General features: G+C 43.6%; 1 protein-coding gene across 1 annotated transcript; it reads left to right on the forward strand.

Annotated features, from left to right (window-relative positions):
* The first annotated feature begins 1142 nt into the window (after positions 1 to 1142).
* On the forward strand, positions 1143 to 3516 carry LOC125246314. The gene has a single exon (XM_048157268.1). It carries the CDS (start codon positions 1611 to 1613, stop codon positions 2772 to 2774), a length of 1164 nt encoding a protein of 387 aa, XP_048013225.1. The 5' UTR covers positions 1143 to 1610; the 3' UTR covers positions 2775 to 3516.
* The last annotated feature ends 18935 nt before the right edge of the window (positions 3517 to 22451 follow it).

Consider the following 22451-nt stretch of genomic DNA (forward strand, 5'->3'; position numbering starts at 1 on the left):
TGGCCCATACAGACATATGGCCCACAGAAACTGATGGGCGTGAATGACAAACAAACAGCATTGCTCAGAGTAGATCACAGGGTAGATCGATCTCCTGTGGGAGGTCCTAACAGTGTTCTATTGTTTGTAGCCCTTTTTGATGTCATGTATAAAGTTCTGTCCCACAGACAGAACTTTGGGTTAAGATGTTTTGGAGGCTGACACGCTAACATCGCTGCTGAAGAACTGTGCTACACTACTACCTTCAATAAATTCTTCTCCCCACAAGAACTCTGGTCAAGCTTACTTATTTTATGTATTAGAGAAATCTAATACATTGGCGAGCCACCCAAACGACTGCACGGCCAAATACAGCAAAATCTAACAATTTGGCGAGCCAGCCAGGAGAGACTGACAAGAAGAGAACTCACCAACTGCAACAAGAAGTGAACACAAAAGTCTTGGAGATTCTACAGTTTTTATGTTGAAGATCAACAGACTGCATCTGTGGATACAATTTATTTGAATCAACTGGATTCTGTCTCAAATATCCTAATTTGGTGAATGAAACTTATCAGCTCTCTTAAAAGAACTTAAAGAAAAGAAAAGAAAAGAAAAAAGGAATAATAAGTAGACCAGTAAAATTTGTAGTGTAGTCACATTCACTGTAGCACTGTTGAGAATTTTAGGCTTGGGCCTTTCTTGTGAGTCTGTAGGAACCTTTTAAATGTTTAGTTCATTCTTCTGAGACTGTAGGAGCTATAGAAATAAGGTTTATAGCTTGGCCCTGTTCTCTTAAGTCTGTAAGAATCATTTAAGATAAAGGTTTAGTCCATTCTCATGAGACTGTAGGCGCCATAGATATGTAGTATAAGGCTTGGGCCTTTCTCTGGAGTGTGTAGGAATTGTTTAAGAAATAATTTGGTCCGTTCATTAAGAGATTGTAGAAGCAAAGGCTTGGTCCTTTCTTTTTGTGTCTGTAGAAATTGTTAAAGAAACAGTTTAGTCCATTCATCCAGAGACTGCAGAAACCATAGAATGTTTGGGACTGATGTTGCTGCAAGAATTATAATTTCTTGACTGGGTGCTAATTCAGTAGCCACTATTTTAGTTTTGAAATAAATGCCCTAACTGGGTGAGAAGATGATGGCATAAAGCCTTGGAACTATACGTTTATTTGCCTTCCGATGAAAGATGCGGAAAGATCTAAAGTAAATTGTCTAAGAGACCAATTTGAACTAAATTCAGCCTTGTGAACTAAGACTCAAAAAGAATAGATCAAGTCTTTTCAGTCAGAAGTTTTCAGAAAGGAAACAAGGAATATCAGCCTGGAAATTAATTTTTTAGAATGTTTTTTCTTAAATGTAGTTTTGAAAACTAAGCTGAGTTAGCAGACTAAAAAGAATAACATTAAACTGTTATTTAACATTGGATTGTTAGGAATTGTCAGGAGTACAAGTAGAGTCTATAATACACAATTTCTTATTTTGGAAACATGTTTGATTTGTCTGTGTATCTGAAATGGTCAGTCTAAAAGATTGCTGAGAATTTAAATCTGAATAAGCACCTAACGGCTCTAACACCTTTTGTTCTGTTTTCACACCTCTGAGGGCACATCTCCTGTACTTGCCATGGCTGAGTCTGCACGAAACAATGGTAATGGCCCTGCATTGAGGCCAACAACAGAAAGACATGGAACAGAACCTCCAAATGTTACTATTGATCAAATGATGCAAAATCTGAATGAATATTTGGACAAAAGGCTGGGACTAAGGAAGTGCCAGGGTGACATCTGCCAGAAGTACAACATCAGGCACTCAGAGAATGGACATTGGGCCTTGCCGGACATTAAAAGGGCTTATGGAAAGATGCAGCGCTCAAGAGCAAACACAAACAGAGATGGCTTGTCTGTAATTTTGGTCAAACAAATTCAACAGCATCTACAGAAGTGTGAGACTGACAAATTACTACGTGAGAAGAAAGCAGAGAAAGCAAAGGTTCAAGCACTGGCTGAACAATTGCAAAATGAAAAGAAAGACAAAGAAAGACTACTAAATGAGAAGACGAAGTTGTTAAATTTGCTTTCCAAACGATTGGAATCAAAAGACTGTTCTGGAAAAAAGAGTCATTCCATAAGATCTAGCAGCAAAGCAGAACAAGAGTTTCTCTATCCATTCAGTGATCTCCAGAAGAATGAGGATCAACAAGACCTTTATCTGCTTAGAGAAAGTGACAACAGTTCCACAGTGAACTCTGACAGAGATGTAAACACACATGATGATATCATAAAGGACAACTTGAAGGTTAGGCTTGCTCCTGTAATTGTCAAAAACAGAAGAACTGAAGTTGAAATTAACAATGAGGAGAAGTATGAGGAAAATGGTGAACGACGAACTCGAACTATCACAAAAGTGGTAAAGAAATATGTTCCACACAGAACATACCAGCCAGCTACTCCAGAGCAAGTTGACAAATGGTCAAAAGATTTGCCAGATGTGTACAAACAACCACGGAAAGCTTGGCAATTTCTTCAGCATTTGCAGAAAATCTACAATTTGCACCCACTAGACGGCATGCCTCTTAAAACCGCATTTGTAAATGGACTAAAACCTGAGATTTCTAAAGCCTTAAAATCAGGTATGATGACTGGGACAGCATTGGAACAGCATTCATGCAGATTGTTGAATGGTCAGCAAAGATTGAAAGAACACAGGAAGTCAATCTCAGAGCTTTGCAAACCAAAACCTTGTCATTCAACAACAGGACAACGGGGTATGAAGAACATGAATATGTGAGATACCCAAAAGCAAAAAGTCAAGGAAGATGCAGGTACTGCAACGAAGAAGGACACTGGGTTCGTGATTGCAAGTTGATTTTAACACATCAAAGTGATGATGAGGACAACTTGTGGAAGAGGTTTCAGCAGTTGACAGACAAGCAAAAGCAGACTCTGCTGAAAGCTTCTGAGCCGCAGGAAAACTGAAGAACCTCTCTCTGCAGCACCAACTAGTGACATCTCGTCCAACAACTGATGTACTCCATGAGTATGCAAAAAACACAAATGAAGACCCCATCCCAAAGGTGAAAGCATACACAGAAGTCTCAACAACTGAAGCCAAAGATGATGTCCTAGTAGACAGTGCTGCTAAACAAGCCGTAAAGGAGAGAGGTGCACATACAGCGGCATTAAGACAACTTGTGCAAGACAGACAATCAGACATTAAACAGAATGCAGAATTGAAGTGCACAAAGAAGAAAAAACATCATTGATGGAAAATGGAGTTGAACTGCATGAAGACAACCAATGCAGTCAGGATGACCACAGGAAAACAGGAATAAGCTTCTTTGAACATGTCACAGGCCAGCCCATGCCCAATGAAAATCTAACATCTGACAGCCTTGTCCAAACTGATGAAAGACTCAGCCTGGCAGTACACAATGCCAAGGATAAAGTTTTGACACCTCCAAAGGGGGGCCATGGTAAAGTAACAATTAAAAAAACTCAGAGGTCACAGCGAGAATCCAGGTGGAAAAGCCCTCATCAGGATCTCTTGGTAGCTGATGGAGCAGTTAAGGTGCAAAGAAAAGAAAAAGTGGATCGACGTGAGCCAGTGGGATTTGAAACATCTACCTAGAGATGAGGGATAGATGGCAGTAGTGTTTATCAGAGTCCAGAAATTGTGGGACTAGGGTTTTTAGGCTCTAGCTTGTCGCCTGAGGACGAAGCCATAAACATACAGCCACTGATAAACACAGTAGTGTCCTGCCAATATTAAATAGGGACAGTTTTAGGAGCAGTTAAGAGTTATTTGATTAAAATATTTTCCTTGGCAAGATACGTTTCCCTTTTCTCTTTTGTGTGATTGCAGGTGTTTCAGCACTCCCGATGATGACCAAAGACGTCACTAGCTGAACGTGCCTGAACGTCCACAGAAAACAACACTATCCGCCACTTCCTCAAGACCATAATGTCAAAATAAGAAAGAACTCAAGCATTCAGGAGGATTCAGTCTTCATCATAAACACTTATTCTGTAATTACATTACGTAATGAAAGCTGTATGCAGCATGGATCATCCATTTATGGAAGTTTGTTTTATGATCAAAAATGATCAGAGGGGGGATTGATAGATTGTGTATTTTCATTATCTTTAGTTAGATGCATTTACATTGGGACCCCGCCTCAGATGCAATCAACTGTCTGTGTTTGTAAGGCGTGAACTGGGACCGCGCCTCAGATGCAATCAACTGTCGGTGTTTGTAAAGATGTGAACCAAATGGCCCATACAGACATATGGCCCACAGAAACTGATGGGCGTGAATGACAAACAAACAGCATTGCTCAGAGTAGATCGCAGGGTAGATTGATCTCCTGTGGGAGGTCCTAACAGTGTTCTATTGTTTGTAGCCCTTTTTGATGTCATGTATAAAGTTCTGTCCCACAGACAGAACTTTGGGTTAAGATGTTTTGAAGGCTGACACGCTAACATCGCTGCTGAGAACTGTGCTACACTACTACCTTCAATAAATTCTTCTCCCCACAAGAACTCTGGTCAAGCTTACTTATTTTATGTATTAGAGAAATCTAATACATTGGCGAGCCACCCAAACGACTGCACGGCCAAATACTGCAAAATCTAACACTACCCCCTCCGCCTCGCGGGCATGCAAATGCGGGGAGGCCCAATGCTGGGGCCGTGGTGATGGCCTGTTTCAATGCAGTGAAGTGCAATTCTGCCTCTTCTGTTAAGTTTAAAAGTGTACTTGGCGGAGCTTTATGATCAATCAAGTTACTCAGGTGCCTGTCATGCACCGCACAGTCAGGTATCCAGGATCTACAATAGTTCACTAGCCCCAGAAAACTTTGAAGCTGCTGCACAGTGTAATGACTGAGGCAAATCAGACACAATTATTGGTTAGTTAACCAATAGTTTTAAGCTCACTCTGGAGTCTGTCCCCATCCCCCGGGAAGTTTTCAGTTACAAGTTTATTGCACTGAGGAATGTGGTTGCCGCATGGAGAACAGAGTAGAGACACAGAAAATCTGCATCTTCCCTGCATTTTCCACACAGAACACAGACTCTATGGCATTAATGTATAGACAGACTGTGCTATAAATGAATCCTTCTCAGGAAATGGTATCCATTATTACTGATGTTGTATTGTACTCATTGTATTTACATGTTTGATGATTGTTAAATGTTATGACCTGCACGGTAACTTCAATCATGCCATGTTTAGTGTCTATACGTTCGTAGCGGGAAGATTTAAATGCTTGTGTATGCGGTATGTCCATACCTGTGCAACACATCAGTATTACAAGAATCTTTAATAGATCTGATTCAAGAACTCAGCTTGTTAATCTTTCTGGGTTGTAAAAGCCCTGACAGGAGGGGTGTTGCCACCCGGAATTACAACATCTTCATTGGTCCGGTCAACAACTGAGAGGTGTGACTTTGACCAGAGGTTAAAACCCAGTGAACAGTGACACTCCTCTCTCTTCTTCCTTGCTTCTGGACGACCGAACAAATCTCCTTGCGGCCGGCCTCTCTAGGCCCGGCCGCAAGGCTGATAGGCCCCTGGCCTACAACACCCAGCCATGTGCTCATCACCCAACAGACTGGCAACAACTTCAGATGATGACTTCAAGAGTTATCCTCAACCTGCAGATCCGACGCTCTTCAGCCTAAAGGCATCTTGCAAGTATCGTACATTTTAATGCTAAACAGCGATTTAGTATTGATTTGTAAAGACTTACCTTTGCTATTGCTAAAAGAAACTGATGAGTCCTTTCCAGATTTCCTTTGACATTTCATGTAGCTATAGTAACAGCATCTCTTCCGGTTCAACTCTATCATTACTCATTCTGACTTGCGTGTGCGTGTGTGTGTGTGTGACCCTTTATGTATGTTATGTTATGTGTTTGTTAGTTTAGTTATGTGTTTGTGAGTTAGTTAATAAAGATTGTGCACAATACACGCTTGGTTCTGACTCCGTCTGCTAATGAATTGCCTCTTAAGTGATAGATCCGGACTACGTGCTCTGAGTAGTACAGTACAATAAGAAATATTATTTTTCCATAACTTGGAAATTGACATTTCTTAGAATTAATAAACAATCAACACTGAGCGTTCACTGGACGAACAGGTTAACTGATTGTAATGTTAATTTTAATGTAGCTACGTCCAGTTAATCTGATTAACGGATTTGCATATTCATAATTAATAACCACCGTCTGTGAAGTGATGTGCTGTTGTGATTTGTGAGTTATGCGTGACCACACTGGAGTTCTTAATGCGGGCTTGCAACGCGGTTAGAATTCTGCTCCATTCTGATCGTGTTGCGGGCTGGCATTGGTCTCCTGGCAACACATGACAACAGAGCGTGTAGAGCAGACACCTCTGAAAGTCTGATAGCAGCACACCCACATCACAGACTGTTGTGCAAACAACGAATCACGCGTAGCCGAATCTAGCTCTATAGAAACCCTACGCGTACACCCTACGAGTTAAAACCCTTTACCTCGACTAAAAGCTGCTAGCACCCTGCTAGCACCTAGACATGTGCAAGCGTGAAGCATTCAAGCCAAAGACTTTATAGACTTTGGGATTCCCTTTAGGAGGGATTTTGATTTGAACCGCTGATGGGAACACAATGCGTTGTGACGCTCCGAATCAAATGAATCAATTGTGTCACAAACGATTCACTGTTCGAACCGCTCAAAGCGCCCCTTTGCGAGCCAGAACAGTAAGCGTAGTGAATACTAGAGATATATGAATACGAGACATCTTTAATAAGCCATTCACAAATGGTTATTATTAAGTTGTTATCAATTAAATGTGATCAATGAATCATCTAATATCCTTAAACCTGAGGTTTCTGTCAAGACATGATATTTCAGTAAACTGTAGCGCTTATTGAAACACTTTGAAACTGCTAGGACGCATCACAAAGCCTTGTTTACTGAAATCACGTGACTGTGGCAGTTTGACACACGCTCCGAATCACTGATGCAACACAAACGATTCATTTGAGTTCCAAAGCTTCACAAGGCACGCCTCAAAAGGCACCCATCTCTGGTTTAAACCGTTTGTCTGTGTGTGCGTGTGTGTGCGTATGTGGCGTCACTCACGTTGTCAAGTCTGAGTACCTCTATTCAGTCAAGTTGAATTTAAATTAAATTTAAAATTTAATTAAATCAATTTGTTTAGTTGCCTATCTCTACTTCATGCTAATACTTTGTTCACCGGACTATCCCTATGCAGCCAAGTTGAATTTGGTTAAATTTGAAAATTTAATTAAATCAATTTTGTCTGTTTAACTTTCCTTTTAGATTTCTAAATCTACTAGGAAATTCTAATTTTATTTTGTTCAACTTCATTCCTCCTCTACGTGTCATTTTATTTCCTTCACTTTCTTTCTATATCTCTGTTCGGTCAAGTTGGATTTAAATCAATAATCAAACTTAGCATTTAATTAAATCAACCTGGGTATTCACATTCCCTAGGTCTAAAGGGACCTTCTGTTTTTATTTTTATTTTATTTATTTTTTTTTGTGTTATTCTACTATCACCCTCTTCCCTTTTTCTATAGGATTACAGTAGTTCTAGAAACTGTTGTTTCCTTAATGAGGCATAATGAGTTATAGGTTATTACTACGCTAACACCTATCTCTCAGCTCCCCCTCCTCACTCCTTAGTGCTGAGTACATGAAGTACGGCCACCGTCCAGTGCACTTGGGGCTCCGGAAAGGACTAGAAACTCTTCCCGTTGTTTCTTCTCCTTTCGACCTCAAGGCATCTGGTCTTTCTCTGTTAGTCTAGAGATTAGGTCATCACTTGAACCAGTGACACCTGCTTAACCATATCTCCTAGCAAGACTAAATGGGTAAAAAACCTCTTTCCTTCCTTTCCCTTTTCTTATTTCATTTTTTTTTTCTCTCTCTCTCTACCAGTTTGTTCTATTCATTTACCTTATGGTGATAATTTCTGGAAAGGAATCATCTGTACTCTGAGTAATAGTTTAATGACGTGTACCAGCCCCGTCATCAGTCAACACAGCTTACAGCTGTCATCCAAGATAGTTAAACACCTTAGTCTCATGCTGGCTTCCCCCACTTCAGCTAGCCACTTCCTATATGGCCCACATAGCAGTACGAACTTGCATTTGCCTGTGCTATCTCTTTCTCTCATGTCCCCATAAGTGTGCCTGTCTGCCCAGTACATCCAGCCCTGCCATCCAGGACCCCCTGGAGACCCAGCGGAACAATGTGATGGTTGCCCTTCAGCTAAAGCAGTCAACAACCTGCAACAGCAGAGTAAGGGACAGCGAGATCGGCAGCACCAGCAGACACTTGACACCTGACCTGAGCCAAAAGGAGCTTCAATTTCTCCTTAGCCCATGCTCATACGGGCTTCCAACAGGAGGTAATTGAACGAACGCTGCAAGTCACTGAGTTCCACAGAGAACCAACCCACTCAGCATGAGAAGGCACAGGACAGATGCAAGAACCATGACAGAGCAGAGCAACTGAGGGAGGTCACCAGTCTTCAGGAGGCTCTGACAGCTGTTGAACTTTGCCAGTTAAAGAATGTAAGGTTTGAATTTAAAGAGACACTAAAGCTAAGGCCCTTGAAGGCCACCCACATGCAGAACTGAAAATCAAACACTGACTCCACAATTCAGCAGTGTGAGAGACAAACACATTGTGGTCCGAAAAGAACTGAAACAGCCCGAACAACTACAAATGGACCACACAAGGAACTTGCAACCTGATGGACTTCGCAGCAGCAGCAGCGAGAGCTCCGCCAACCCTTCACAAAGGGGGGAGGGGCCAGAGCCTGCAGCTTAGGAGACCACAGCACCAATGCCAACATAATAGACATTCCCTTTTGTTCCAAAGTCCCTGACTGGTGGGATCCACCAAGACAGGCTCTCTGTTCTGGATCACACCCCACCAGATTCACTATGAGTTTTGACTTAACAGCCAGAAAAACTCCAATTAGGCTATCAGCAGCTGAAGCCAGTCTGCATAAAGGATTTCTCAGACCCAGAAGCCTGAATGCAGATTAAGTGCTGCCCCCGACACCAAGCAGGGCAGATCTGAAAGTCCCAAGGTTACTGCCACCGACTCAGACAAACCTGGAATGAATGGAGGACACCAACAGGACCTTTGCCTCCTACAACAGCTAGTCACCCCTTTGGACAGCACAACCTGCCCTCACACAGTGCCACTCATGTGACCTGACACAGAAGGCCTGTAACACACAAGGCCCCTCAGCAGGGGGTTCTCAAGACCCCAATGACTTTGAACTGCAAACGCAGTGCTTTACCCATAGCTTCTACAAAGGTTCCTAGGCAGCATAGGGCATAAAGCTTTTAAAGTAGATGAAAATGTGTGTTCGCAGAAATGCAGGAGTCTGCAGTAGGAGTGGAAGGAAACCTTGTGTGAATGTGTAAATCTCAAATGCTCATGACTATCCACGACGAGCTATTTTGAAATATGACACTAGGTTGAGCCGGTTAAGCCAGCATGGCCTAACGCCACTCGCTTAAACCATCGTCCAACTAAAAGTGTGTTTAATAATTGATAATTCCGACATGACGTTTGACAACGTTTGATTCGCATGTAGATCGATGGTGCTGGCTTGTTAGATGCAGATAAAACTATAGCTTGAAGTGACACCTCTGTCGTAACAGAAAGAGCTTTAAGACATTTTAGCATATGTTCAAATGGTATCAGTGTAAAGTTAATCTGATTTTAGCGAAGAAATCCTAATCTCAGTATTAGAGCGTAAGCCTGTGTTGACGAAGGAATCTCAGCTCAGCGGCATGTAAACTGTACCAGAATTGATTATTCTTCTTTGGTTGGAGAAATACCAATTGCAGTATTGCTTAACCTGTTTCTGATGAATGAATCTCAGTACAGTGTTATATAAATGTAGATTTGGGTAATGCTCCCCTTTTATAGTTAAGATTGATGTCATTCATCTAAACTTTGGCTGCGTCTACAAGCATAGCTACCTCTTGACCAAAACTGTGTTTCACTCGCTGAAAGGAATATCAGTATACCTGCACAAGACGGACTTAACTATATATGGTTAAACAAGCTTTGACTTACAGCAAACTGTGTAATTACCCTTTAAACAAGTACAAGACGTTGATTAAAGTAGAGAGAAGAGTTTACATGAGTAAAATTTGCAAATGCCAAAACATATTTGCATTTTACTGAATGTAATATCAAGTTTTTGAAAATCTGAAAGTATAAGCGTCACATTTTAACTCTGTACGTAACTAGTTTGAAATGAGCAGACAGTCTTCATGAACTGTTTGAATTGCTGTGGTGTGCATTGGTTCCCATGACAACGACTTGTCACAGGAAGTGCTAACTCATCACCTTGTGATGCCATGGTGTAAACAAACCAGGCTAGGTGGCTAAGCTAACCCCACCTAGCAACCCTTCCGCTCAGGCTAAGCTAACTAATAGCTTCTACAGTTAGCGGTTAGCATCATTTATGTGAAGCCTTTAACTACAGCTTGTGTGTATGCAGTGTGAACTGATCTAAACCCATTCTGCTGTTTTAGTCACTTCTTTAAATCTTTTTATTGATTTTAATTATAATAGCAGTCAGCTATTAATTTTTACTAGTATTATTTCTTTCATCTTTGTGATTTACTTACATCTTCCTTTTTTCTTGTGTGGTTTAATTTCCCAATATAACCACAAGCAACTAGACATACTCTCCTTCTTGATTTTGTTTATTTACAACAGTTGCTTCAATTTTATGAGCCAGCTACAAAGTAATCTGAACAATTACTAGGGCATAATTTTGAGCACCACTAATAAGCAGAATCTAATAGGAAAGCTCTCCTCTTCCTCTCCCTTTTTCTTTCCTATTTGTTCAGAGGTCAAGCCTGTCGTGAGCCATCAGTAAGAAATACTAAGAAATAATTTGACCACAAGAACCATCTTAAGTCATTTGTTAAACCTAGCTGTATTTTATACACCTGGCTGCTCACTGTGCCTTTAGCCCTAAATTCTGTTTGATCTTGCAGTAGTCTCTTGCCCTTACTCTCATCACAAGCGTGCCTAAATGTTGCAGATGCTCAGCCTAACTAACCGCAGAGCCAAAAGCAACTGGACAAAGATGGAAGAGAAGTAAAGGCAGATGACTCAAACCAGAGGTATGGTCACAATGATCTGACTGAAGTCAACTTCTTCCTGGCCCACATCCTCACTGTTTTGAAACAGGAGGTGAACAACCTCAAACTCCAGATCACAGAGACTCACAAGGAGCTGATGCATGCTAAAAGCCACATAGACCAGCTAGAGATGGAGGCTCGGGACAGACACAAGGACCCTGACAGAATAGAGACACAGAAGAAAAGCCACAAACTGCAAACGGCTCTGACGGCTGCTCCGCAACGAGAGCAGCTGGAAAAGGCAGCCAGAGAAGACGTGGTAAAAGAACTCTTTCACAAATAGTCACTGTTAAAAATAGCAAATTCTGAACTCTAGGTCAAAGATGACACAATCAGGACCTGTGAACGTCCTCTGGATGTGTCCAGATCTGGGACTGAAGCTCTGACCCAGCAGCTGGACAACACCAAAGATGAACTTGACATGGCCCAAAGAGAACTAAGACTCTCTTGCCTGCAGCAGAAGAACCTCCCCCAGCCAAGCACAGAGGTACAGAGGGGGGAGCCAAAGCCTTCTGCTTGACACCTTATCAGCTAATTTCCTGAAATCCTCAAAAGCTACAGAAGGAGAAGGATTAATTCAGACAGACCCAGGCACCAGACCTACCACAGGGAGAAGCCATGGATGGAAACATCCTCTTCCTGCAGACACCGCATGATCTCAGGTAGCACAAGGGCGACCGGACATGCCTGCATCGAACCTGTAGGAGCTTCTAACGCTAGTAAGGAGACCCTTGAACAGTACTTACTTGAGAAGTACTCAGAAGCACAAGCTTCTGACCACTCACACAAGACCACTCAGACCTGCTCAAGTCGGCGCTGCCACAAGAGCAGAGGGACACAGCAAACTTCAGACTCCTTCGGACTGAGAGCAGAGGTAACAAACGCTTCTTTCATCAACCCTAGGTCAGTCTGAAACACTCTTCACACTACAACTCCCATAACCTCTTCCTGCAACCACCTGCTTCACGGGTGTCCGAATGACAGATGACACTGTCATGGCACCTGCTACTTCAACACCTGCTGAGCAAGCTCAGAGACCTGAACCTTGCCACCAGCAAACATCTTGCCCGCATTAACGGTACCAACACTAACTGACAGGTGACACACTGTCAAGGCACTGGATGCTTTGATTCCTGCAGCACCAGCTCAGAGACCTGAGTTTGCAGACTGTCTGCATCAACCGCCATGAAACGACCACCACTCCAGGAGACACACACAACCAGGGCCCATCACAGCCTTCCAGCCTTGTGTGCCAGTGATGTGTCTGATCTTCCTGCACCTTCAACGTCGCTCACTGTTGTCATAAGAGAGACAACAACGAGCGAAAGGGGGGGAATTATGTAATGACTGAGGCAAATCAGACACAATTATTGGTTAGTTAACCAATAGTTTTAAGCTCTCTCTGGAGTCTGTCCCCATCCCCCGGGAAGTTTTCAGTTACAAGTTTATTGCGCTGAGGAATGTGGTTGCCGCATGGAGAGCAGAGTAGAGACACAGAAAATCTGCATCTTCCCTGCATTTTCCACACAGAACACAGACTCTATGGCATTAATGTGTAGACAGACTGTGCTATAAATGAATCCTTCTCAGGAAATGGTATCCATTATTACTGATGTTGTATTGTACTCATTGTATTTACATGTTTGATGATTGTTAAATGTTATGACCTGCACGGTAACTTCAATCATGCCATGTTTAGTGTCTATACGTTCGTAGCGGGAAGATTTAAATGCTTGTGTATGCGGTATGTCCATACCTGTGCAACACATTAGTATTACAAGAATCTTTAATAGATCTGATTCAAGAACTCAGCTTGTTAATCTTTCTGGGTTGTAAAAGCCCTGACAGGAGGGGTGTTGCCACCCGGAATTACAACATCTTCATTGGTCCGGTCAACAACTGAGAGGTGTGACTTTGACCAGAGGTTAAAACCCAGTGAACAGTGACACTCCTCTCTCTTCTTCCTTGCTTCTGGACGACCGAACAAATCTCCTTGCGGCCGGCCTCTCTATTAATATTAATATTTCCCCTTTGAGTTAATTTTCGCTACAACAGTTCAAGGGGACTTTTTCTGATCATCTGGACCCTATCCATAGACATTGCTCGCAAACCGGGCATTATAATGTGTAGCGAAAATTAACTCAAAGGGGAAATATTAATAATTATTCATAACTCATTATGATTATTAATTATGATTAATTATGAATATGCAAATCCGTTAATCAGATTAACTGGACGTAGCTACATTAAAATTAACATTACAATCAGTTAACCTGTTCGTCCAGCGAACGCTCAGTGTTGATTGTTTATTAATTCTAAGAAATGTCAATTTCCAAGTTATGGAAAAATAATATTTCTTATTGTACTGTACTACTCAGAGCACGTAGTCCGGATCTATCACTTAAGAGGCAATTCATTAGCAGACGGAGTCAGAACCAAACGTGTATTGTGCACAATCTTTATTACCTAACTCACAAACACATAACTAAACTAACAAACACATAACATAACATACATAAAGGGTCACACACACACACACGCAAGTCAGAATGAGTAATGATAGAGTTGAACCGGAAGAGATGCTGTTACTAGAGCTACATGAAATGTCAAAGACAATCTGGAAAGGACTCATCAGTTTCTTTTAGCAATAGCAAAGGTAAGTCTTTACAAATCAATACTAAATCGCTGTTTAGCATTAAAATGTACGATACTTGCAAGATGCCTTTAGGCTGAGGAGCGTCGGATCTGCAGGTTGAGGATAACTCTTGAGGTTATCGTTTGAAGTTGTTGCCAGTCTGTTGGGTGATGAGCACATGGCTGGGTGTTGTAGGCCAGGGGCCTACCAGCCTTGCGGCCGGGCCTAGAGAGGCCGGCCGCAAGGAGATTTGTTCGGTCGTCCAGAAGCAAGGAAGAAGAGAGGGAGTGGCACTGTTCGCTGGTTTTTAACCTCTGGTCAAAGTCACACCTCTCAGTTGTTGACCGGACCAATGAAGATGTTGTAATTCTGGGTGGCAACACCCCTCCTGTCAGGGCTTTTACAACCCAGAAAGATTAACAAGCTGAGTTCTTGAATCAGAACTATTAAAGATTCTTTTAATACTGATGTGTTGCACAGGTATGGATGTACCGCATACACAAGCATTTAAATCTTCCCGCTACGAACGTATAGACACTAAACATGGCATGATTGAAGTTACCGTGCAGGTCATAACATTTAACAATCATCAAACATGTAAATACAATGAGTACAATACAACATCAGTAATAATGGATACCATTTCCTGAGAAGGATTCATTTATAGCACAGTCTGTCTATACATTAATGCCATAGAGTCTGTGTTCTGTGTGGAAAATGCAGGGAAGATGCAGATTTTCTGTGTCTCTACTCTGCTCTCCATGCGGCAACCACATTCCTCAGCGCAATAAACTTGTAACTGAAAACTTCCCGGGGGATGGGGACAGACTCCAGAGTGAGCTTAAAACTATTGGTTAACTAACCAATAATTGTGTCTGATTTGCCTCAGTCATTACAAATGTGTCCCAAGTATGTCACTTTGGACTGGACCCACTGAAGCTTGTCTTTCAAGGCCTTGAATCCAGATTGGGCAAGCACATTGCAGATGATGATGGAGGCCTTTTCACAGTCCTCTTTTGTCTCCCCGGAGACCAAGATGTCGTCCGCATATTGAAGAACGCAGACTGTAGAAGGTCATTTTGGCTAATGTCCTTTGCACTGCTGCCAAGAAAACGGTCGGCGAATCAATGTAGCCCTGAGCAAGGCATGTCCATGTTAGCTGTTTACCTTGAAATGTAAAACCTAAAATGGGCTGAGTGTCTGGATGTACAGGTACGGAGAAGAATGCTGCACAAAGATCTATAACAGTGAAGTATTTATACGTACACGGAATTTAATTAACAACGGTTGGAACATCAGGTTCAATCGGTGCCAACGGTGTTATCAATTGATTTATAGCCCTTAAATCTTGTGTCAAATGCCATGTCTTTCTGTCCGCCTTAACCACTGGGTTAACCGGCGTGTTGTACGCCGAATGGATTGGTATGAGGACACCCTGCTAGATAAAATTGTCAATGATTGGTTTAATACCAAGTTCCTTATCCTTAGATAAAGTATATTGCTTAAAGGTGCTAAAGAGGATGTTTTGTTTTATACATTTTTGCAATATTACTTGAAACTGTCTTTACTAACTGATAAAAGACTATTTATTAGGTGCACTGAAAGGAATAATATTAATATACATCATCTGTGCACGAGGTAGGGCCTTAAAAACATCAGCCAATCGTTTACGCGATCATCGCGTAAACGATTGGCCCTCTGGCTTGTCAATCACTGCCGTGACATTCCTTGTGAGAGACATGCGCGGATTGGCCCTCTGGCTTGTCAGTCACTGCCATGACGTTCCTTGTGAGAGACGAGCGCGGCTGCGCGCTCCAGTAACTTTCCACACTCCACAGGCACCGCATGCAATGTTTTTGTCCGGAGACAGGAGTAACAACTGCAGATTATGAGTTACCTGCGGTGAGTCCGACATAATGAATCCACTAACACTACACAGCGCATGCCGGTAGTAAACACTCGTGTTCCAATAGGAGAGTTTACGAGTTTTGGGAGGCGTTCCTTCGAAGGAGGGGGGTTGTTCTTACGCATGCGCTCATTTCAAAAACTCAGTAACAGTCTTTGGATTCTCAGTCGACGAAAAAATCCTCTCTATCACCTTTAATACAGACTGGTTTGTTCGTATTCAATTTGGCATTATAGGGTTCCATATCAATGAAACCTGTGTCACCTTTATATTGTGACCACAACAATGGGTTAATCATGCTGTGTAGCATCTGAGGTGGGTCAGGCTTCAGTGGGGTAGGCAGTGATTCACTGGGTTCTTCCCATGTCGGCAATGGGTTCACAGAGACCTGCAAGCTGGATAGGAAGGAAAACACAACCTGTTTATCAGTGAATTTGATATCCATATTCAACCTGTGCATCATATCATATCATATCAGTTATATGCCATGTAGTAGGGTACATGCTAGCTGGTGGTTTACTTCTCTGTTGCTGTGGCTTTGCCAATGGCTTCCTCTGCAGCTGAACTTTCCATTCTCTACAATCACGGCGTATATGACCCTCTCGCCCACAGTAATAGCAAATTACTGCTAGGCTATTTGGTTGGGCCCAGGTTTCACTTCTGCTTTTTGATCATACACTTTCCCTTGAGTTCTCTGACCTGTAAACATTGCGGTTCTCAGTCTTAATTGTGAAACCACCAGATGAATCCAGTTCCCTAATTCACTTCCCTGATCCGTCTATATCCATATCAAAGAGATTGGTTGTTGTAATTCTGATCAGCTGTGCCTGCTTTGACTACATATTATTCAGGAAGGTGTTTATGAACAAAGCCTTCATTTCATTATTCATTGGGAGTTTAGACTCTTCTACTCATGCCTTCTTGAACCTAATGTAGAAGTCTGAAGCGGATTCTTTAGGTTTCTGTTTGGTATTTGCAACGAATGATAGGTCTTGTCGTTTACCTATATGTCTATCCAGAAAAGCTCTTAATTGTTTAAAACATACATCATGGTTTTCAGGGTCTTCCCAGAAAAACACATGTGGCGTTGCAGCCATGCCCGTGCCTGTTGCTTTAACATTGTCATGACTCAATGTTGGGCATTCATCAATTAACACTGATTCAGTGACATCTCTTTCCAATGTTCTTAGCAAAACTGCTCTGTAATCTACCCCAGTAAAATGGGCATATTTTGTGTGTGTTTGCAAAACAGTTGCAAATTTACTAGCGTCTTGGGGAGAAGGCAAACTTTTGCATATTGATTCCATATCAGACATTTTAACACTCTGAGGTCTGAAAACGCGCCGGCACGTTTTGCAGGGTTTTTTTTCACATTGCAGCAAAACAGACTTAAAATACTCCGTCATTTTTTGTCATAGAGACATAAGTAATATATCAATTGAAACTATAGAATATCTTCTTTTATTTGTATACACTCAGAGTAAAAACAAAATGTTGTGCTTTTTGTAAAATAAAGAAAACTAACATGATGCGTGATTTCTCCTCTCCCTCTGAACGAAGTCCAATCTGATAGTTCTCAGAAAATGAACTGTAACTTAGTGAATACTAATCACAGAAAAATTAAACTTATGTCTAAAAAAACGTTAAGATGTCAGGTTTTAAATCATGTAAGTCAAATCGAAAACAAACCTTCTGTGTTTATGTAATCTGTATGAAAAGAGAGCCATGTCAGAAGTCCGTGATTCAGCTCATTATCCGCTAATGCGGCCACGCCCACGGAGCAAGCGCTATTCAGAGGCAAATTCAGAGGCAATACATGCATTCATCGTCTCAATCGTGTATTTATTGTCTTGAAAAGTGTTTATCTGGATGTAAAAGTAATGGTTAGCGATCTCTAGAAGACATGCAGTTAGTTCCTGTTTTCTTTTCTTCTATAGATGAATTTTAGATGAGTTTTTGTTTCTTTAGCGCCCTCCGGCTGCAGTATGAATTGGAAACTCCATTCATGGAATAGCCTCTTCTTCTTTTAGATGAATTTGTGGACTAAAAATGCACAGAGCGCCCTCCGTCTTCAAGGATGAATTGAAAACACCAGCGCTCATAGTAATGACAATGAATATTAAATAAATATAACTCCTCTGTATAGAAAATTGACATAAGCATATGAGAATCCAATATTTCTCCAAATGTGCATGCTTTTAAACTAAAAGCCTATATTCAGACTCTTTGCATCACAAAAATACATTATATTTTAAAGTATAATATAAAACCATTACTTTTTATTGTAATAATATTTTTCTGTATGTTTCATATATCATGATGAGCTTGAGACATCACAGAAGGTTTTTTTCACAGCCTACCTGACTGAAATGCCTCATTAATATGCAAGTCATTTCAGCTCATTACTATCCAATTCTTTTGTCTTCTCAGGTGAGAATGGCCCATTATTCAGTGGTGATTCACGCCTCCACGCATACTGTGTTTCTTGGCAAAAAGTGTCTTACAAAAACTAAATCAATATATTGTTTTATATGAAGGAGTAGGCAGCATAATTTTTACATAATTTTGAAGCAAAAACTCTAGTTTACAACCTCCAATACCCTAAAGTATTGTAAACACAGATTTACTATACTTTTTTTGGCCTTATTTCAGTGACTTAAGTTTTTTGTTTTTTCAATAACCACGCATAAATGTTATTCCTTCAAAAACACAAACATGTACATTAGGGATGTCCCGATCAGGTTTTTTTGCCCTCGAGTCCGAGTCCGAGTCATTTGATTTTGAGTATCTGCCGATACCGAGTCCCGATCCGATACTTCTATAATACATCAAAAAAAGAATAAAGAAGAGCGAAAAAAAAATGTTCCAGGACGTTCCTTATTTTTTATTTAATTACAAACAGATCACTTCTGTGAGGTAGTGAGGTATCAAGTAATAAATAACATAAATTGTTCACTTCACTTCACTTTAGTGCAACAGTAAATATAAAAAAGGCTAATATAAAAACAAATATATTTGGTTTGATTTGGGTATGCTGCAGTCTGTGTAATAACTAAAATAATGTTTATATATATCATATTTTCTGGCTAGTGTCACAGAACCCTTGTTTCCCTGGACTCCATATCCCAAGATCCTCCTGTTTCCACACCTGCACTCACTTCCCTCGTCAGCTCCTCATCAGCACTCATCACCTGCACCTGGACTCTATTGTCTGCACTCCCATATATTGCACTCACTCCCTTCACTCCTCGTCCGTTCTCTGTTGTGTTAACGTGTATGTTTGGTGTTCCTGCCTTGGTTTATTCTAGTAAAAGTATATGTATTGTGGAAATCCGTATCTGCCTCGTCTCTCTACACCAGTACCGTAACAGAAGAACGGACCAATACCGACCGGATTTTCCACAGAAAAAAAAAATGGAGACTTTCATCGGCTCCCAGGCTCCAACTTCTCCCTCACCTAGCACTCCTCTGACTGCTGGCGAACGCCTCATCGGGCTTCTACAGGTGGGTCGTTCGCTGGAAAGGTATGTGGAGGAGTTCGTTGAGCTCGCTTATGTGTCTGACTGGCCTGAAGCAGTTTTGATCTCCCTGTTTCTGGATGGACTAGATGATGACACCATCCGTTTTAGTGAACCCGATTATCGTTTCTCCTTAAGCGAAACCATAAATTCCATTTTATGGTTAAATGATTCCAAAGTTATCGTTGATTGGGTTCAGGATGGGTGTCTGTCTCTAGTCCATCCAGAGACACGGTTGGCCGGGCCAGTCAGTCAACCTCCGGCTTCCTCCGCATACCCCTCCAGCGAACTCCCTGCCTGCCCCACACGGAACCCACAATCCTCAACTGGGTCCCGTAAGCGGAGGAGGAGGAAGCAAGCCGCTCCAGTATCTCCAGAGCCCGCTCCAGTATCTCCAGAGCCCGCTCCAGTGTCTCCAGAGCCCGCTCCAGTGTCTCCAGAGCCCGCTCCAGTGTCTCCAGAGCCCGCTCCAGTGTCTCCAGAGCCCGCTCCAGTGTCTCCAGAGCCCGCTCCAGTGTCTCCAGAGCCCGCTCCAGTGTCTCCAGAAGCCGCTCCAGTCTCTCCAGAGCCCGCTCCAGTCTCTCCAGAGCCCGCTCCAGTCTCTCCAGAGCCCGCTCCAGTCTCTCCAGAGCCCGCTCCAGTCTCTCCAGAGCCCGCTCCAGTCCCCACAGAGCCAGCTCCAGTGCCTGTGGGGGTTTTAATTGTATTTGAGGGGATGAACGAGCCCGCTCCAGCCCTTTCCGAGCCTACCGCTCCAACCCTGTGCAAACCGCCAGATGAGGCGGCCTGGCTTATAGACTTTTGGACAGAGCCAAGTTCTCCAGCCGCCTCCTACGAGCCCTCAGCTCCAGCCGCCGCCTACGAGCCCTCAGCTCCAGCCGCCGCCTACGAGCCCTCAGCTCCAGCCGCCGCCTACGAGCCCTCAGCTCCAGCCGCCGCCTACGAGCCCTCAGCTCCAGCCGCCGCCTACGAGCCCTCAGCTCCAGCCGCCGCCTACGAGCCCTCAGCTCCAGCCGCCGCCTACGAGCCCTCTGCTCCAGCCGCCGCCGAGCAACCCGCTCCAGCCGCCGCCGAGCAACCCGCTCCAGCCGCCGCCGCCGAGCAACCCGCTCCAGCCGCCGCCGCCGAGCAACCCGCTCCAGCCGCCGCCGCCGAGCAACCCGCTCCAGCCGCCGCCACCGAGCAACCCGCTCCAGCCGCCGCCGAGCCAGCTGCTCCTATTATGAACTTTGTTGCTGAAACATCCAGCCCAAAGACTGTTTTCCCTCCCTGCCTCCCTCTCCCACCGCCATCCATGTGTGTCTTCGCCGAACCTCCACCTCAAACCCCCTCGCCCAGATCTCCACCTCGGACCTCTGGGCGATTACCTACACCCTGGCTCCAACCTCCCTCGTCTCCACCATGGCCCATCAGTCCACTAGTCTCACCAGTCTCCATCCTGCCCCCGTTCACACCTTGGTCATTCGTCAGCCTGCCCTCACTTCTGGACTGCACTCCTCCGTCTTCGCTCCGTCACTCCGTCCCTCAGCTCCAGTTGGCCTCCTCACTCCCCCTGGTGTTCACTTTGTTGTATGTCGTCTGTCTTCAACTGCGGCCTTCTGGAGCCCCGGCTGCGCTTCGGTCGGCGGAGCCGCTGGTTCCGCCATCTCCCGCCGGTCCTTCAGCGCCGCCTGGGCTCAACGGCTCAAAGGCTTCGGTACCTGACCCTGCATGGCAGCCCGCTGCACCTGACCCTGCATGGCAGCCCGCTGCACCTGACCCTGCATGGCAGCCCGCTGCACCTGACCCTGCATGGCAGCCCGCTGCACCTGACCCTGCATGGCAGCCCGCTGCACCTGACCCTGCATGGCCGCCTTCGGCTTCTGACCCGCCATGGCTGCCTTCGGCTTCTGACCCACCATGGCTGCCTTCAGCCCCTGACCCGCCATGGCTGCCTTCAGCCCCTGACCCGCCATGGCTGCCTTCAGCCCCTGACCCGCCATGGCTTTTGAACCTGCCCTGGAGACCTCCACTCCAGTTTGCTCCTCCCCCTGCACCAGCTTGAGGTCTCCAGGGCGCCCGCCCCCCTCCCGGTTGTTTCATCTACGGCGCGAGGACGCGCCTACCGGGAGGGGGGGTAATGTCACAGAACCCTTGTTTCCCTGGACTCCATATCCCAAGATCCTCCTGTTTCCACACCTGCACTCACTTCCCTCGTCAGCTCCTCATCAGCACTCATCACCTGCACCTGGACTCTATTGTCTGCACTCCCATATATTGCACTCACTCCCTTCACTCCTCGTCCGTTCTCTGTTGTGTTAACGTGTATGTTTGGTGTTCCTGCCTTGGTTTATTCTAGTAAAAGTATATGTATTGTGGAAATCCGTATCTGCCTCGTCTCTCTACACCAGTACCGTAACAGCTAGTTTACTTTAGTTTTTTATAATACACCATACTTTAACCCAAACTGAATAATAAAAAACAAGTTTAAATGGGTAAATCTTCTATTATTATTTTTGATTCTTAATTTTCTTTTCTGTCATACTCAAATTCTTGTTAAAACACATTAGACATGCGTATTGTGTGCATTTTGAACACTTTTTGTGTGAAATTATATTTATTTTGTCCATCAAAAGTGTGCTTTCACTTTAATTACGCGTCAGCAGCGCAGCGTGTGTCTCAATCAGCTCCCTAGTTCAGTAGTCAGGGCACTGATCAGGGTATCAGCCACATTCACTTTCATTATACACTGATTCACGACCTAGGGAGCTAGGGAGCTGATTGAGACACAGGGATAGACTCGGTGCCGAGACGATCGCGGCACTGCTGCTTACGCGACGCTCCTGCCTGACGCTTTACGAGCTGCTCCTGCTGCCTGTGTGAATGCATCCGTTGGTTGACATGCACGCTGAAAAAAATATGCGCTACTCACGCGCCGCTTACGCTTGCAGTGTGAAACAGGCCTAACTCTGTGCCACCGCATCACTAGATGTGTTAAAAATAATGAGAATATATATACATATATATCCGAGTCCTGATCGGGAGGTAACGTCCGATTCCGATCGAGTCTGAAACCACATGATCGGGCCCGATTTCCGATCACGTGATCGGATCTGGACATCCCTAATGTACATACATGTTCCTCACATATTATTGTAGCCTAGTTTGTGCTGAATACAGTGTAATGACACTTTTTCCATTAATATGTTTATGAACAACTGAAAAAAGCACAA

The sequence above is a fragment of the Megalobrama amblycephala genome, linkage group LG14 (assembly GCF_018812025.1).
Source record: "Megalobrama amblycephala isolate DHTTF-2021 linkage group LG14, ASM1881202v1, whole genome shotgun sequence".
NCBI classification, from domain to species: domain Eukaryota; kingdom Metazoa; phylum Chordata; class Actinopteri; order Cypriniformes; family Xenocyprididae; genus Megalobrama; species Megalobrama amblycephala.

Bases quoted from the DNA above. Each gene is read 5' to 3' on its own strand.
- LOC125246314 (XM_048157268.1), top strand. From the start codon at position 1,611: ATGGCTGAGTCTGCACGAAACAATGGTAATGGCCCTGCATTGAGGCCA.